This window comes from Strongylocentrotus purpuratus, unplaced genomic scaffold (genome assembly GCF_000002235.5).
Source record: "Strongylocentrotus purpuratus isolate Spur 01 unplaced genomic scaffold, Spur_5.0 spur5_scaffold_8, whole genome shotgun sequence".
Lineage (NCBI taxonomy): Eukaryota > Metazoa > Echinodermata > Echinoidea > Camarodonta > Strongylocentrotidae > Strongylocentrotus > Strongylocentrotus purpuratus.
In genome coordinates, this window is record NW_022145614.1 from 7,302,277 (window position 1) to 7,319,464 (window position 17,188).

At 36.1% G+C, this 17,188-nt stretch overlaps 1 protein-coding gene across 3 annotated transcripts; it reads left to right on the top strand.

The window, feature by feature from the left end:
• The first annotated feature begins 756 nt into the window (after positions 1-756).
• Positions 757-16,737, top strand: LOC578454 (cleft lip and palate transmembrane protein 1-like protein). Of its 3 annotated transcripts, none has more exons than XM_030975939.1 (15): positions 757-818; positions 3,249-3,456; positions 4,176-4,279; positions 4,990-5,176; positions 5,698-5,825; positions 6,207-6,279; positions 6,666-6,783; positions 7,260-7,354; positions 8,235-8,319; positions 8,985-9,088; positions 9,872-10,071; positions 11,496-11,586; positions 11,994-12,038; positions 13,887-14,002; positions 14,515-16,737. In XM_030975939.1, the coding sequence occupies exons 2-15, from the start codon at positions 3,277-3,279 to the stop codon at positions 14,597-14,599; spliced, it is 1,611 nt and encodes a 536-aa protein (XP_030831799.1). In that variant the 5' UTR covers positions 757-818; positions 3,249-3,276; the 3' UTR covers positions 14,600-16,737. The 3 variants fall into 3 exon arrangements, with proteins under 3 accessions (XP_030831799.1, XP_030831800.1, XP_030831801.1); XM_030975940.1 differs by having other exon boundaries at positions 761-808; XM_030975941.1 differs by lacking the exon at positions 757-818 and adding an exon at positions 1,995-2,747.
• Positions 16,738-17,188: the final 451 nt, after the last annotated feature.

Below are 17,188 nucleotides of genomic sequence, written 5' to 3' on the forward strand. Positions count from 1 at the left end.
GGGCGGGGGGGGGGGGGGTTGAGTGTTATACTTATATCGATATGATCGACTATAGTCCCAATCTTGATACTAGTGATGAATAATCATACACAAATGTTATTTTGTAGTAGTCAGCTTCTTTACAAAATAGTCCCAGGCATGGTCATTTTAAAAGAATATGTAAATAAGCATTACATATATGGACGTACGTGCAATTAACGATTACTTTTGTATGTAGACACATAATTCGCGCTGTCACCCTCATCTCCATCTCGATCCGTTCTCTCTCTCTCTCTCTCTCTCTCTCCATATCTTTCTCTCTCTCTCTCTCTCTTTCTCTCTCCAATCGCCCTTCTCTTAATTCCCTGCCTCCCCCGCCGCCTCTCTTCTCTCTCTCTCTCTCTCTCTCTCTCTCCCCCCATATCTCTCCCTTCTTTTAATTCCCCCCCCCCGCCTCCCCCGCCCCTCTCTCTCCGCCCTCCAACTGACTTGTGCATAAATGGGCAACCGTCACCTCGATCATATAATGCCCCTCCCCCACTGAGTTACTCCCAATCTCCCTCTCACTTCAATGCACGAACTCAACCAGAGGCTATCATGACTACTTTTTAAAATCAAAATAAAATCATGAATATTTAAAAAGCCTCGGTCCAACATGAGTCCTGAGTGCAAGTGCAAGTGCAAGTGCAAGTGGGCGTGTTTTTTTAAACGAAGATACATGTAGATCTATAATTATGTAGACTATGTAGTTTTTAGCTTTTACGAAGGATACGAATTCCTCTACATTAAAGTCTGAACTAAAGGCTAATTTGTACCAGGCGTAGCGGATGTACGTATCGGTAAAATCTGATTATTTTATATTTATGAATTATAAATATGATATATTTGTACATTTTAAAGATATTGAAATGTATATGAATTTTTAGAGTTTTTTTGCATGTTTGATTGGCTCTTTTAGATATCTTTATCAAGGATTAATTCGAAGCCTGTCGTAGTTTGCTGTTTTGTGTTGTCCCGCGTGTTCATATTCGTGCTGGCTGCATCCGCCTCGCTCCAGCAAAGCATATCACTCGATGTGGTCAATACTGAGCTCCTTGCTGAACAACTTGATAGACATCAATGGCGAGACCATAATCTTCACACTTTATTTTCCAAGACTAGAAGACCCCAAATTTAGTGTCTTCTTTAGATTAATAGTGCCTTAGATAGTGTTTCTATAATTTTTTCTATTCTAAGTTGTGGATGAAATTACAAGTTACAAGTTATACAACACATGTCTGCTGACTAAAGTCCCGATCACACCAAACTAGTTCCCACTACGTTCTCGAAAATGTTGCCAAACAGGCTCAAACTGTGTGCGAACGGAGTTGAACATAATAGCAGCTGTTTGCGACCTGTTTAAGGACTTTAAGTTTATGGACGGGCTCGGACTAGACTAATGACTATTGTAATGTCTCTAGTTCGTTCATTAACAGTCCACAATACGTCCAACTCGTCTGTACCCGTCCACCATCAATTCATATCAAGTTCAGGTCGGATAAATTTGATATTTCCAAGCCATCCAAACCATTTTTGGAACTTGTTCTAACTAGTTTATAACCCAACCACCCGTTCAGAGACGGTTCAACTCGTCCTCATCTTGTTCTTAGTGCGTTTGAACGCGCTTCTATCGTGCTTTGCAATCCCGTCCTGGTTCGAGGGCTATACAAACCCAGCACGTTCTTCCTCATTGATGCTCGACCACATCAGGTGGTAACACGTTCCTAGTAAGATCGAAGTACGGCAATTCCGTTCATAGTACGGCAATTCCGTTCGTAGTACGTCCATCTCGTTTTAAGTACGTTGTCACTCCGTCCAATTGCAGGACGGGGAGAATTTTGAACAGGCTCAAAGTTCTAGACCACCCTTCCCGCCCAAGCCAGTCTGAGTCCGTCCATGAAGTCCTTAAAAAGATTGTAAATAGTTGCTAATACGTTCGCTCCGTTCACACACAATTTGAGCCCGTTTGGCAACATTTTCGAGAACGTAGTGAGAACAAGTTTGGTGTGATAGGTGCTTGACTTGAACGTCTTGATCTGCAAAGCCTAAAGTGTTGAAGTTGAACGGGAATGAGGAATGGCGAGAACGCTCTGGGTTTTTATAACTCCGAGTCAGGACGGCATTGTACACGCTCTAGGAGCGCGTTCGAACGCACTCAGAACGAGATGAGGAAGAGTTAAACTGCCTCTGAACAGGGTGGTCGGGTTAAAAACTAGTTAGAACAAGTGGCAAACTAGTTAGAATGGGTTTGGACGTATGGGAACGAGGTAGAACTAGTTAATAATGGGTTTAAACTGACTACAGACTGGCAGACTACAGACGAACTATGATCATATTATAGACATTTTTTACACATTCTGCCCTGACCACAACCCGTTTTACGATTTTCTAGGATGGTTCCAGAACGTAGTAAGAACTTGTTTGGTGTGATGGGGGCTTTAGTTTCTGACTAAGCTAATCAATCATCAATGAATGAATAACGGCAACAGCAACAAAAGTTGTGATATTGATCATTCCAAATTCAATTACCGGTACTCTTCTAGGATATTCCTAACTTTTAGATCTACCATGCATCACTGATACTGTGATAGGAGTATTAGTAGATTTATACTGTCTTTGTGCACAATTTTTTTTAGACACTCTCTATTGATTCTCAAAATTCTCACTCTACAAAACTTACCAGCAAGAAAATTCAACAATTCAGCAATTCATCTCGCACAGGCCCATGGGTATGTCATGAAGGAAAAACTACTTTGAAAATGTAAATCAGACATCTATCAAGTATTGTCAATCCTGGCGAAGTGCTGCTTCATATTCATGGTGTGCACAATCTTCATGTAAAGCCATCTGTGAAGTCTGAGAATGATATCAATTCTAGTATTGTGGAATTTGAAGCATTAAACTGTGTTTTTGTTTTTACCGGTATATCACATTACAGATAACAAAACCAAATCTATAGATAGGTTTTGACCACCAATGTTTGTACAGATAAGGCATTGTGTGTGTAATTGTGTTTTTTAAAGACATTCATCAATCAGATTTATTTCCGGGGATCAACCTTTAAAACCAACCGAAGTAACGCATGATTTAGTATCAAACCAGAGTCATTCCAAGTCGGTTTATATATGCAAAGACAGACGTCAGAAGGTTGACCGAGTGAATGAACATGTACAGCTACACCAACTCACATCTTACCATGTTAGCAATTAAACCCTTTGATTTCTTTTCAGTGACTCAAACAATTCACCTTTCATCACCATGGCAACAATTGGTTCATTTGTCACCAATGTACTCATCGTTCTCTTTCTGGGATACCTGTGCAATACGGTTTACACCATGTATAACCTCTTCAACCCACCTCAGTGCGATGTCAACGAGGGTGTCAACAAATGTCTTATACGACATGAACAAGGGAACAAAGGAAATATGCCTTATCAGGTAATTACACCCCTTTCCACCTTCTCGGTAGATTGGATGGTTAGAAATTGATTCCTTTACGGTCAAGAGTAATGGCCAGTGTATTTGAGTAAAGAGGGGATTCATAATCTAACATTCATGATATTTCAAGAAAAGGGCAGTTCATATTACACAGTTTGTCACAAATTTCCTGCTGAGATCTGCAAAAGTGTTTACTCCTATTCAAAGAAACTAAATGTAACATTTAGTTTATGCCCCTTTTTTCTCTCTCTCACCTGGGCCCTGTTGCATGAAACTGACCAGTGAAGGTAACTTTGCCATGAGTGTCAACTAACGTGGCAACACCAGTCAACAGCCAATCAAATCAATGTTTCCATAGAAATTACCATTAAAGACAAAGGTACTGTCAAATTAATAAATTGTAATTTATATGCAACGAGGCCTAGATGATATTGTAGGCTTTTTCTCAGGTTTATAACAATTCACAATAAACCAGAATAGTTTTTTCATAAAGATTTTCTTTTTTTTAATGGAGTAAGACACTGGCAATCACTAGCTCCTCCACACTTGTAGCATTTTATATTTGGCTCTAAGCAACTATCATAAAGTGACTGTTATTTATTTGTATTAGTATAATGGAATTAGGGTAAAACTTTTATTTTGCTTATTCCTGTCCAAGTAACCCACAGCTGGCTTTTATCTGCTATTGTTTGCTGTTTTTGTTTTTTCTTTTCTTACAGCTAAGATTGTTTTCATCGCAGAGCAAGTCAAGATTTCCTCAAGTACACCAACTCACAGAAATTTTACATGTTCCAAAATTCAACATATCAGGGGAGCAATCATGGTAGGTACCTGTTCAGGTGAATTATTATATTTTTTTTACAAAGTTTTCAAAATACTTTTAATAGGATCAATTTTACAAGAATTTCCGGTTCACTAATTATATCATATATCAAATTAATGAAATGAAAAAAAAATGATAAGGAATTGTCAATGTGCTATTCTAGGTGAAATGCAAGAAATTTGCTGTGTGCTATATGGGACATCTCTGCCTCTCCTCCCCCTCCTCTCTCTGTCTGTCTGTCTCTCTCTCTCTCTCTGTATCTCTTTCTTTCTCTTTATGTCTCTCTCTCTCTCTCTATCTCTCAGTCATTGTCACTGTTTGCCTTTGTTTTTAATAATTTTTTCCTGTCATGGCTTCTCCCTTTTTATCTACCTCTTTTCCTCTTTCTCTCTTATTCTCTCTCCTTCTCTCTCTTATTCTCTCTCTTATTCTCTCTCTTTCTCTCTCTCCCCCTCTCTCTCTCTTTTTCTCCCTCTCTCTTTCCCTCCCTCTCTCCCTCTCTCTCTCCCTCTCTTTGTCCCTCCCTCACTCCCTCCCTACCCCTTCCTCCCTCCCTCCCTCCCTCCCTCCCTCCCTCCCTCCCTCCCTCCCTCCCTCCTTACCTACCATTCTCCCTACCATTCTCCCTACCTCTCTCCCTCTCACCATCTCTCCCTCATTTTGCTTTTCACATTTTGCCTTAATTTTCTCTTTTTTCTCCCCATGTCCAGGACAGTGAATGTCTCTCTCCCAGCAAGGACGTGCAAGAATGGCACACTGTACATACATGTGTACCTCCAAGCTTCAAGCACAGCTAGGTTAGATCAGAGCATGGCCTCGTATCAGACCTCATCCCTTACCAAATACTCTCCTCCTAAGGTGGAAGCATTCAATCTACTGGGAGACAACAAACCTCAGGTTAGAATTAAAGCCTCGGTCACAAATGCCATTATGAACTGTTACGAACGCCGTACGAACGTTTTTCAGACAATGGAAAAACTGAGATTCATACAAAAATTTTTTTTATACGAACCTTTGTGACCGTAGCATTAGTCAAGATTAAGATACTGGCAAGCTCTGAATTAATTTGTTTCTATGTCTCACCCATTTGAAAGGGACAAAGGCATTTTGGTTATCAAGTTATTCAAATGTTACTTGAACATGTGACAGTATTTTTGATTAATCTTTGAGAATGTAAACATTCAAATGCATCCACATGTTGAAGAAAAAATATCATTCATGTTTTAACCAATTTTTTGGTACACCATCGTGAGAAAGTTACAGTATGTAAATTTGTATTTTAAAAATGTTTATTTTAATGACATTTAATGCTATCTTACAAAACTTCATTATGGAAACTATGTATCCATCTCTTACTTTACCATTTTTTGATGGCATTAATCATATGAAATGTATTTAATGTGTTTAATTCTTGGCAGGATGATTCTGAGCAAGTTGCCATCATACCCATATCACACTGGAAACCTAAACTACACCTCAGGGTTCTGGAGGAGCCGTTTGTCTTCCATAGGATGGAGGTTCCAGCGGATATCTACAAACACATCAGGTACTTTCACTTTACAATAGTACTTTGAAAATTTACTTATAGGTATATTTGATTTCAAGGTGTGAAGTATACACAGTAAATTTTAAATATGCATTAAATTAGAAACATATCAATATCTACAGTTTGACCAAATTACTTGTAGAAGTCTGTTTAAAAGCTCCCCTCACTGGTGTTTAGCACAGTAGTAACTTACCTTGATTTTCGTTGAGAATCAGCTGAAGTTATTTCGTCAAATATTTTAAGAATAGGTGTTTGTCCAGAAATTGTATATATCATGTTTTTTGTGTGTGACATAGACATCCCAAACTAAGTCAACTTACATGGTAAGCATATTTATCTGTTGGAAATATGACATTGTGAATTAATTGTATGTATTTTCAGATTGACACCTAAAGGGGATTACCTGCCTATCCTGTACTTACATGAGATGGCTCAAAAGCTGAGAGATCTTCAGGTAAGTCATTGGTCATTATGCTTATTATGGAAAACAGCGTTTTATATAATCTTTTATTTTAAATAAGGTGGTAGATGAATAATACAGTCAACTATGCTTGCTAAGCTGGAAACTTGACAAGTGCACATAATATTTTCTAGACATACAAATTATCACATTCAACAATCTGTGCATGCTCGATTCAATTGTGTGTTGTTGTGGGGGGGGGGGGAGGAAGAGGGTCTTTTTTTTCCCCTAGAAATTGCAATGATTTCTTCTTATCCATTTATAAATTTTTATTTTATATCAAGTAATCTTCAAAAATATTACATAAAAGCAAATAGTAATGATGAGGTTTTACTGCATTCTTTTGAAGTCTTTGATGGTTCTTTTGATTGTATGTCCAGCCTATTAATACCACCAGTAAGGAGATGCCACTGACCATAGAGTACAGTCCATTGTCAATCGGTCAACTAAGATTGTTCAGCAGTCTTGAAGAAGGCATGAGTACCATGTATCAGTTAGGTGAGTAATATGTATTTGTCAATGGTGGCAGTTCTTTTCTTTTTTTCATTTTGAATTATCACATTCTTCTTGTTCTTGTCTATCTATTCTGTATAGCTCTCTCTTGCCTCAAATTATCTTCTTTCTGTCTATCACTGTATATGTCTTTCAGTTTTGTCTCTGTATCCTTAGTCACATTCCATCTATCTGGACATCTCTTTCTGTCTCACTTTCTATCTCTTTATTAGTTTATTTTCACTTTCTCCTTTGTCTCTTTTCCATCTTTGTGAAAAAAACATTTTCTTCCTGTCTGACATTATATTTTTGTCTCCTTCTTTCGTTTGTATTTGTTGCCTCTTTCCATGTGGGAACTTACTTTTTTTCTGTCAATCTGTCTGACTTATTCATCTTTTTCTCTCTCACTCTTTGTTTTGTCTCTTTGTCCATATATACCTCTTTCACTTATGCTTTTCATTTTTTTTTACTTTCTTTCCCAGGTTTCAAGGAGAAGGATACAGAGGAGGTTATGTCAATATTCACTGACATAAATATAGTACTACTCAGTGCAACAATATTTGTGTCCTTCTTTCATGTGAGTATCATTGATTATCTCTTTATTCACAGACATAAAAATAAATATTATTTATGAAAAATACATATACACTATCCTGACGACGGATAGGCAACCTGTTTGAAATGTCGAGCCACTCCTTCCAACCATCCTCTACAATCTAAGAAAGATAACCAACAGTCTTTTTCAAGACTACCAACAGTCCTTTTCAGGACTCTCCAATCCTCCCTCTCTCTCACATGGTGCAACCGGAAGCCTACTGTATATAATATATTTAGTACTGATAGCTGCAATAGTCACGCCTTTCTTTCTCAGTATCTCACATTATTTCTTTATTCACAAAAAGATGAAGTTCCAATAGGCCGGTTTACTAATACATTCAAATTTATGGATGTTTCATTCCTGGGGACCTAGTGACAAGTTATTCCATTAAACTGTTATTATTCGCCATCCAGTCTGTATATATTACTTGTTGCTGTGCTCGGTGAGCCTCAGACAAGCTTTCAAGGTTGTCAAGAACAACCTGTGTTTAAAAAGTATGCATAAAATGTGAATATGTTAGTAATCCGGTCTATTCCAGTATGAGCATGGCAGCCTGCAAAATGTAAAATGAGGCTAATATTCAAAAAACTAATTGTAACTAATCACTCTCTTTGTATATGAATGATTCTTCATTTATTAAACTATCTTTATTCAATTGATTAATCTATTTATTCATTGATGCTTAGAAGTCATTCTAATAGCAGTATTTAAAGGAAATCATTCATATTTGTAACATTAATGGCAAACAATTGTGAGTTTTAAAAAGGAAAAGTATGATGTCTACAGTGCAAATCTAAACTTGCTATTAAACTAATATTAATTTGTTCATGCTTCCTGGTCATCTTTTGTTTCTTCTCAGCTCCTCTTTGATTTCTTAGCCTTCAAAAATGACATTGCATACTGGAAAGCAAGAAATAGTATGGTTGGCCTTTCTATTAGAACAGGTAAGAGGGTGAATAAGATTTCTGAATTATTCTTGCTATATATTGTAACATTTTTTAGACTGCAGTATAAGCAATTTGGTATATTGGCCTCCATAATATATTTTATTTAATACAACAGGGTTATAATATTTTGTCTGTCTATTAATGTACCCTATTATTCAAATTAGTCAAATTCTTTCTCTGTATCTGGTTTCTTGTTTCCTTATGTAGCTTTGATGTTTGTTTGTTTGTTTTATGTGGACTTCAGTACTGTTGGGTTAGCTTGCGAACGCTAGTGTAAAATAGCACCTGGCTAAAATGCTGTACACAGGAATTGAGAACATATACTATAATATGCATCAAAGCAATCAAATCCAATGACTTGGCCGATGATAATAATAACAATAATAATAGAATACCGTCTATAAGCGCTTTATAGAGATTATTATCCCAGTCATCGGCTTCACCCACCATTCATTAATGCCTTGCCAAAGAAATGTTCGGGTAGTATTAAGCACTATTCAAATGCGATTATCATCATAATTAATATCAAGTGTACAGAACATTTACACTCTGCTTCATGCTCTGTATTTCATTGTCATTAACAATCTTAAATGGGAAAATGTTAATCATGAATGGTTGAGTCCTTGGTACCAATCTCTTTGTTGTATTTCTTTCATCACCAGTCACGTGGCGGTGTGTGAGTCAGATCATCGTCTTTTTCTATCTACTGGACCAGAATACCAGTCTCTTAATAACAGTGCCTTGTGGGATAGGAGCTCTTATTGAGGTAAGATACACCCCTCTCTCTCTCCAATCGCAAATATAATGTGATGGCAAAATCAATGTTAGTTTCTAGCTCCAGTCGGAATTTTACCTCATGCAAGCCACTAGGTGTACAAACAATTATGAAGTAATCTTTGATGATCCAAAATTTTATTTTATTTTTGACTACTGGTACCTATTTAATTTGGGCATAAACTGTCTGTGATATAGCAACCTTTCAGTACAAGTACCTTTTTTCTGCATCAATAAGAAAGAACTACCATAGCTGTACATGAGCCCGTATATTCTTGTGTGGGTTTCTGATGCTCATGGCATGGAAGAGGTTGATAATTAAGTGGAGAATGGGATATTTCTACTCTTGTGAAGAAATTTAACATAAACCTAGTTGAAATCACATAATTTAAACAATCAAACTGAAATTTGAATTTCCCTAATACAATTCTGATAACTCGAACTATTGACCTGTGGAATTCTAAGCCATGATTTTCAGTACGATTACAGACCGTGAAAGTGTGGCCTATCGATCCTTTTGACTGTCGGAGTTCGACGCAAGAGATGTCAGAAAAGTTACCACAGGGAAAACTCACTTGTGGCAGCCAAGCGTTCATAGTGACATTGATTGGATGGAAACCTATTTTTAAAAAATTGTAAATGATGAAACCATTTTGATTGGGGATAAAGTGAATAGTCTTTAACACATGCATCAATTTAGCATTTGGGGAAACTCTTTAAGTAACTACCAGTATTGGTATCATTAATCTTCCTTTTGTGTTTTATCACATTTTAGGTGTGGAAAGTGAAGAAAGCATTCAAGGTCAGCATATCCTTTGAAGGCTGGAGACCAACCTTAACGTTTGGTTCAGCTACAGATTCAGAGAAAGCAACAGCCGAGTTTGATACCACAGCTATGAAGTACCTCTCGTATCTGCTCTATCCTCTGTGTGCATTAGGAGCTATCTACTCTCTTGTATACGTCCCTCATAAAAGGTGAGATTCTGAAAAGAGGGCCATTGTTTTGAAGAGTTTTAACAAAGAACTCCTCACTTAATCTGACTTTCTTTTTTTATGCCTCCGTTACGAAGTAGCCGGAGGCATTATGTTTTCGGGTTGTCCGTCTGTACGTACGTACGTACGTACGTCCCGTTCTCGTGATCGCGTTATCTGAAGAACCGATTGATGGATTCCTGCCAAACTTTGGTCATGTATGTATCTTGCAGAGCCAATAAACTGATTAGATTTTGGGGTCACGAGGTCAAAGGCCAAAGATCACAGGGCTCATTATGTATGCAAAAACAGCTCGTGATCGCGTTATCTCAAGAACCGATTGATGGATTCCTGCCAAACTTTGGTCATGTATGTATCTTGCAGAGCCAATGAACTGATTAGATTTTGGGGTCACGAGGTCAAAGGTCACAGGGCTCATTATGTATGCTAAAACAGCTCATGATCGCGTTATCTCAAGAACCGATTGATGGATTCCTGCCAAACTTAGGTCATGTACGTTACTTGCAGAGCCGATGAACTGATTAGATTTTGGGGTCACGAGGTCAAAGGTCATGGGCTCATTATGTATGCAAAAATAGCTTGTGAACGCATTCTCATTAGAAGAGATTGATGGATTCCTGCCAAACTTCATTTATGTATCTTGCAGGGCCAATAAACTGAGTAGATTCTTGGTTCATAAGGTCAAAGGTCAAAGGTCATGGGCTCATTATGTATGCAAAAATAGCATGTGAACGCATTCTCATTAGAACTGACAGATGGATTACTATTTAACTCAGGACATCTTGCAGAGCCAATGAACTGAGTAGATTTTGGGTCATGAGGTCAAAGATCAAAGGGTCATATATGTATATGAGAAATTGCTTGTAATCACGATATTCTGAGAACCTGTTAATGGATTACAATTGAACTTGAATTTCATAAAATTCTTCTGTTTTGGTTTGTAAAATTGCTTTATGACGGAGGCATCATTTTCGACTGCGCGCAGTCGAAGTTCCATCTAGTTTCATCATGTGTTCTGCCCAAATTTACTAGAGTCTCCTTCTGTGAAAGCTTTGACTCCGTCAACGCGGAACAAGTAAAGATATTTCTAAGAATTTCCAGATATTTTAAAACTTTAAGCTGAACTAGGACACATTATTAAACTTTTATAAATCTACCTACGTTAAATCCATCATAGTTTTAGCATTATTTTGCATTTATGTCAAGTGATAAAGTAACCAGATAATGACAGAGTTCACACTTACTCTCTCTCTTAAAGAATGTGGTGTACAATGGCATTCAGGTATTCTTACACATTCACGTATTTGCCACGAGTGAAGAGAATTTTCAATAGTATCATGATCATCATATTGGGATACTTCTGATAATGACACTATTGTGTATTGTGATTCTTGTTATTTTTGCAGCTGGTGGTCATGGCTTATTAACAGCCTGGTGAATGGAGTCTATGCATTTGGTTTCCTGTTTATGTTGCCTCAGCTCTTTGTCAATTATAAGGTAAACTTGTACATTTTATCCTTAAAATCAACTTAGTTTCAAATATTAGTTTCAAGACCAATATTCAAAAGAAAATAAGTATGTGCACTCATTTTAAAAACTAATTTTTACCATGTCTTAGACAATTAATTTCATTAATATACAACAACAAACTCTGTAAAAGAAGTTTATTATAGATTCTGTTGATATCATTGTCAAACTTCTCACAAATATAGTGAAATTGATGTTTACTAATTCATCATTTTTTAAACTCATATGTCTGATTAGTATTCTGAATTTCCCCTCTCTGGTTCTCTAATTAATTGCCCTTTCATGGGCAAACCAACAGCCATTTTAAGGATTATCACATTATGGATTTAAAAAAATATATATTTACTTACCGGAGTTGTTCTTGATTGTTTTTACAGTTGAAGTCAGTAGCACATCTACCCTGGAGAGCTTTCATGTATAAGGTAAGTCCCTCCTACCTCTCTTGTTTAAACCAGTAGTTATATTTTTCATTTCATTTATTTTTACAATAACAGCAAATTAAATTTACAAAGCTTTTAGTTTTACAAAGTCATTCCAATTAGAATATAAACAAACAAAAAATATACACAAATATGGTACATGCAATGCAGTAAAAGTATACAATTGAGAGTTTGAGACTAAGAAGATAATTGCTTGCTGTGTTGCGGAGGTAACCTTGGAAAGCATAGCTTGTAATTAGTACCTTGTATCAAAACAAATGTCTGATTACAATTTAACCATACAGTTAACGGTAGTATGGTTACATCGTAATCAGACCTTTATTATAAATGCAAAACACTTTATATTTTAAGAAATTGTTGAATGTTGGGCCTAAGGCAGGTATGATAGCCTTGCTGAATCAATAGAATGGAAATATTGATTCTACTCTATGTTTGCAAATGGTAAATTTTTACTAACATTCCACCTATATTTAACTTTAGATTTTTGGTCAGGGAATATGATATTATAATGTAATTTCTCAATGACCAGCTTAAACCCTATGGAGGACCTTGCAAAATGTGGAAGGAAACACTACAAGAAGATGAGAGAGTATATGGTCTCACCCAGTTGGATGCCAAAGACAAAAAAACTTGGGGAGGGGCCATTAAGGAAATAAAACGTCCAACCCCACAGCGTGGGAAAAACATATGTTAAATTATCACGATGATGATGATGATATAGTTGATGCGTGTTTGGGCAGGTCCAAGCTATTTGGATTGTGACGTACGGGACATTTAGAGACTTTAACCCTTACTGTACTGGGGGGGGGGCCTGGGAGGCCCCCCCCTCGACATTTTCGGAGATTGCGCCGCAACCGCTTGGAATTTTGAATTGTCGTTTCATGACTTTTTTCCCTCAAGTCTTACGCACACTTTGATACCATTTTCGTCGAAATCGGATATACCTGTAAGGCGTTACATAACAATTAGTATGCGCATGTCATCAAAAAAAAAATTAAAAATTAAAAATCGCATCAAAATTTGCATAAATTATCATTATTTATTACATTAAAATAACTTTTTTGTGTTAGAAAAGAAGTTTCATATGAATAATGAGTTTCAACATTCAAAAAGTGGAGTTTGACACGTTTTCTGTAAAATGCATAAAATTAGCGCATTTTGCATAATTAATTAGGCTAACAACAAAAATTTGCATATTCGGAAAAAACTTATTATACCATCTTGTTCCTTACGTAAATATCTACAAACATGCAAATTTTCGTGTTCATCGGACAATCGACGGCCGAGATCATAGGGGGGGGCCTCCCAGGCCCCCCCCAGTCAGAGGCTGTTCAAAATAGCCCAGTACAGTAAGGGTTAAACAAGAAATAACAACAGATGAAATTATTTATATGGCTATCTTTTGGTATGAGTCTGTGGCTATTATGGGCTAGTTCATTTGTGGAAAGTTTTAGTTCTGACCAATTTTTTAATTAATTTTTAATGTAATTAATGTGCTGCGTGACGTACGGGACGCTGTGGTCCCGTACGTCACGCAGCACATTAATTACATTAAAAATTAATTAAAAAATTGGTCAGAACTAAAACTTTCCACAAATGAACTAGCCCATAATAGCCACAGACTCATACCAAAAGATAGCCATATAAATAATTTCATCTGTTGTTATTTCTTGTTTAAAGTCTCTAAATGTCCCGTACGTCACAATCCAAATAGCTTGGACCTGCCCGTTTATGCCCAGATGGGATTTATTAAAGATAAAGTGTTCCTGAAGGGAAGTTCATGTTTGTCAGCCTTTGTTCTCTTAATTTTCAAAATGCATCTTCCAACAGGCCTTCAACACATTTATTGATGACGTGTTTGCATTCATCATCACCATGCCGACAGCCCATAGAGTTGCATGTTTCCGTGACGATATTGTATTTGTTATTTACCTCTACCAAAGATGGTGAGTACATGTGGCATTTTCTTTCTATCATTATTTGCTTTTTGCTATCTGTATACTTTGATGACGAACATGGTTATAAGTGTGTGTTCTAAGCTGATTTTGCATTAATTCTGCCCAGTTTGCAAAGTGACAATTACTTGACTGCAATACCTAAATTACCATTATGAAACTTTCCATTAAACTTGTACAATGTTGGACTAAATTATCATTTAAGGATCAGCAAAATGTAAATTTAGATGATTTACCTAGGTTTCCATGGATATTTTACAAAAAGATTAACACTTTTTCTGTGCTTAGAATACATGTGATTGTTTCTTTATTGCAGTTCATGACTCATTCTGTGAAATGGTAAGCCTGTGATTATTAAAGGTGAAATCTTTATTCAGATTATATTTCAACTCTGGCTGCTTCTTTTATGACAGCAGACGTCTTTACTAATGAAGATTATTATTATTATTTCTCCCAGACCGAATAACTATTGATATAAATAATTCTTTGATTGAATCACACAGGTTGTACCCTGTTGACAAGACTCGAGCCAATGAGTATGGAGTTTCATATGAAGAGGAGAAGGATAAGAAGGAACATAAAGAATGATGGGAGAAACACAGCTTACCGGTACATCATTAGGTTTGCAAACATTTAAGTATCCAAACCGTGCCAAGTATAAGTAGCAGAGTCTCTCCATCAAAGTCGTCATCAGTCTAAATTTATGCACATTCCATAGAAATATATGTGACAATGACAATTATTGATAATGACAAGGACAACAATTTTTATTTCTTAATTGGGTCAGAGAAAAATACAGTTGACAGCAAACAAACTTATTTTATAATAATAAACATAGACATGAAAGTGTCAAAAATTATATTTTTCGAGAAACTAGTGAAAGCAAGAGTTACAACTGACAAAAAGAATTATCTCTACTATTTACATGATTTTACAATGGAGCATTAAACCAATTTTGGTTTTATGCATTGACAAAATAAAGAGAAAATAATTATCAAAGCTTAGACATGATGATGTTACAGAAGTTTGAAAGGTTCTTGTTGCCATGTCAGTCAGGCATAAGACAGCTATGCAAAAAAAACTACTTTTTATATACACAACATTGACATACTGGACAGGGTTTACTTTGAGGGCATTTGTCAGTAAATCTATTCAGACTTATTCTGTTAGGATGGCGATGTATGTCTTAGAGCAATAAAACTGGCTTATTTCCTTGCCTTATACTGTAAAACCAAAAAGTTCTGTGGGCATTTATTTGTTTGCCAATTTCACAAGTAGTTCAGATTCACAAAGTTTCATGCCGCTTTAGTTTTTAGATTTATATCATGTTCATGTGCCTTTCTTCATATGTCCATTTTGTAAAGTGTAGGACACCTCTTGTATCAAAATCATATTGAATTATTTATCTTGTGCATGCATAATAGAGCATATCTATAAAATAGTTCTCACCCTACCAATATTGTTATTATTGAGTATTGTTGTTATTGAAGGTGTGGATTTAAACTTTGACACAAAAATCTCAATTATTAAAGTTTTTTTTTCTCAGATATTCACAGTGTATATGACAAAGTATGATTTATATATAGTTACATATACATGGAATGTATTGCTCAGTTTCAGTCAAATGTGATATAGTTTCCACTTGTGTGTGATCATCACTTGCCTATACTATAGCAGCCACTGCTTTCTAACTCCAATAGAACTTGTAAATTGAATTGGACATCTAGGCTGAATTTGTAAGCAAACAATGACCACATTATTATCTCCAAACAACAGCAAAACTTGTGAAAAGGACCATATTAATGTGGATGTATTTCCATTTCTGAATTGACTTTATATGAAGGGGACTGTATAGTGAAAGTGTGGTTTATAAGTTCTCTGAGCCGATATTTGTGGAATGTGATTTTAATACAGAGGAAGAATTAATTGGAAGTTTTTAGTTTACTAATGTCACAAACTTGGTGCCTTTAGTTGTTTCCTTAATGTAGCTTTTATGTAGGTAGCGGTAGTCCTAATTTTTCCTTGCCTTGTGTGAACACTGGTATTGTTTAAAACAATTAATGTTTGAAATGGGAATAGATTATTTTGCTTTTTTATGCGTTTAGAGAGGAAAGAATGGCAATTCTTTATTGTCCATTAGTTGCCCATTTTTCCTGTCATTTCAAGTGCCAATTTTACCAACATTCCTTGAGTAAACACTCATCATTAGAATGATTCCGTACCAAGTGCCTTGTATTTTATTGATCACTACATGATATTTGTTTCATCTTTACATTATACTGTAATAAATAGAAAGTGTGAATGCTGTAGAAGATAAGCTGTACACGAGAACGGAAGGAGACTTTCCTTCTGCTATCTGTCTACAAATACACCCTATAGTATGCTTACAAACTTCAGCACTTCAGTGTTGTTTACTGGTTGACATTTTAAGAAGATTCATGTTGCCTTATTTAAAAAAAAAAAAACACACATGAATTTCAAATTTTCATTTCTCATGGTGTTGTGAATTATTGTGCATTATTTGGCTGTAAGATTCCATATCGTCGAGGCAATACATTTCATTCCATCCTATCTGTAAGTACATGGATGCTCCATTAATATTTCATATTTATGGTGTTTGCTATCTTGAGTATTACTCCTTCTTCATGATGAAATGTAATTTTGAATGAAATTCTATGAAAGAAAGAAAATATATTAAAAGATCTGCATGACATGGTTCACATTAATATTCTTTGTTTCGTACTTCATGCTTTGGTATTTCCTAATAAAATATGTCACATGCTCCAGTGACCAGCAACATTAGAAATAGGATTAGAAGTAGACTACTTTCATGTGGAAAAGAGGTGAGAGTAGAGCGAGGAAAGAAAGAATGCTGAGGAGAGTGACAGAGAGAGAGAGAAAGTGAGTGAACGAGAAAGAGCAAGAAGAATTGATAATGAAAAGCAAGAACAAATCCTTGTACGCTTCATGGAGAAACACACACGTCACATTTTAATGCATAAAAAAAACTTTCGGAAGTCCTCGTAAGAACTGCATTATCTCATAGAACTCTTTTTTTATCCTTGACTTTCATCAACCCCCTCCTTATTTTGTCTGCCCATCTACCTACTCGCTTTCTCTCTATTTTGTTTCCTTTTTCTCTTTCTCCCTCCCTCTCTCTCCCTCTCTCATCAAAAT

Coding starts and splice junctions, on each gene's coding strand:
- LOC578454 (XM_030975939.1), top strand. CDS start 3,277: ATGGCAACAATTGGTTCATTTGTCACCAATGTACTCATCGTTCTCTTT. Junction 6,784..7,259: donor GAGTACCATGTATCAGTTAG/GTGAGTAATATG, acceptor TTTCTTTCCCAG/GTTTCAAGGAGAAGGATACA. Junction 10,072..11,495: donor GTATACGTCCCTCATAAAAG/GTGAGATTCTGA, acceptor TTATTTTTGCAG/CTGGTGGTCATGGCTTATTA.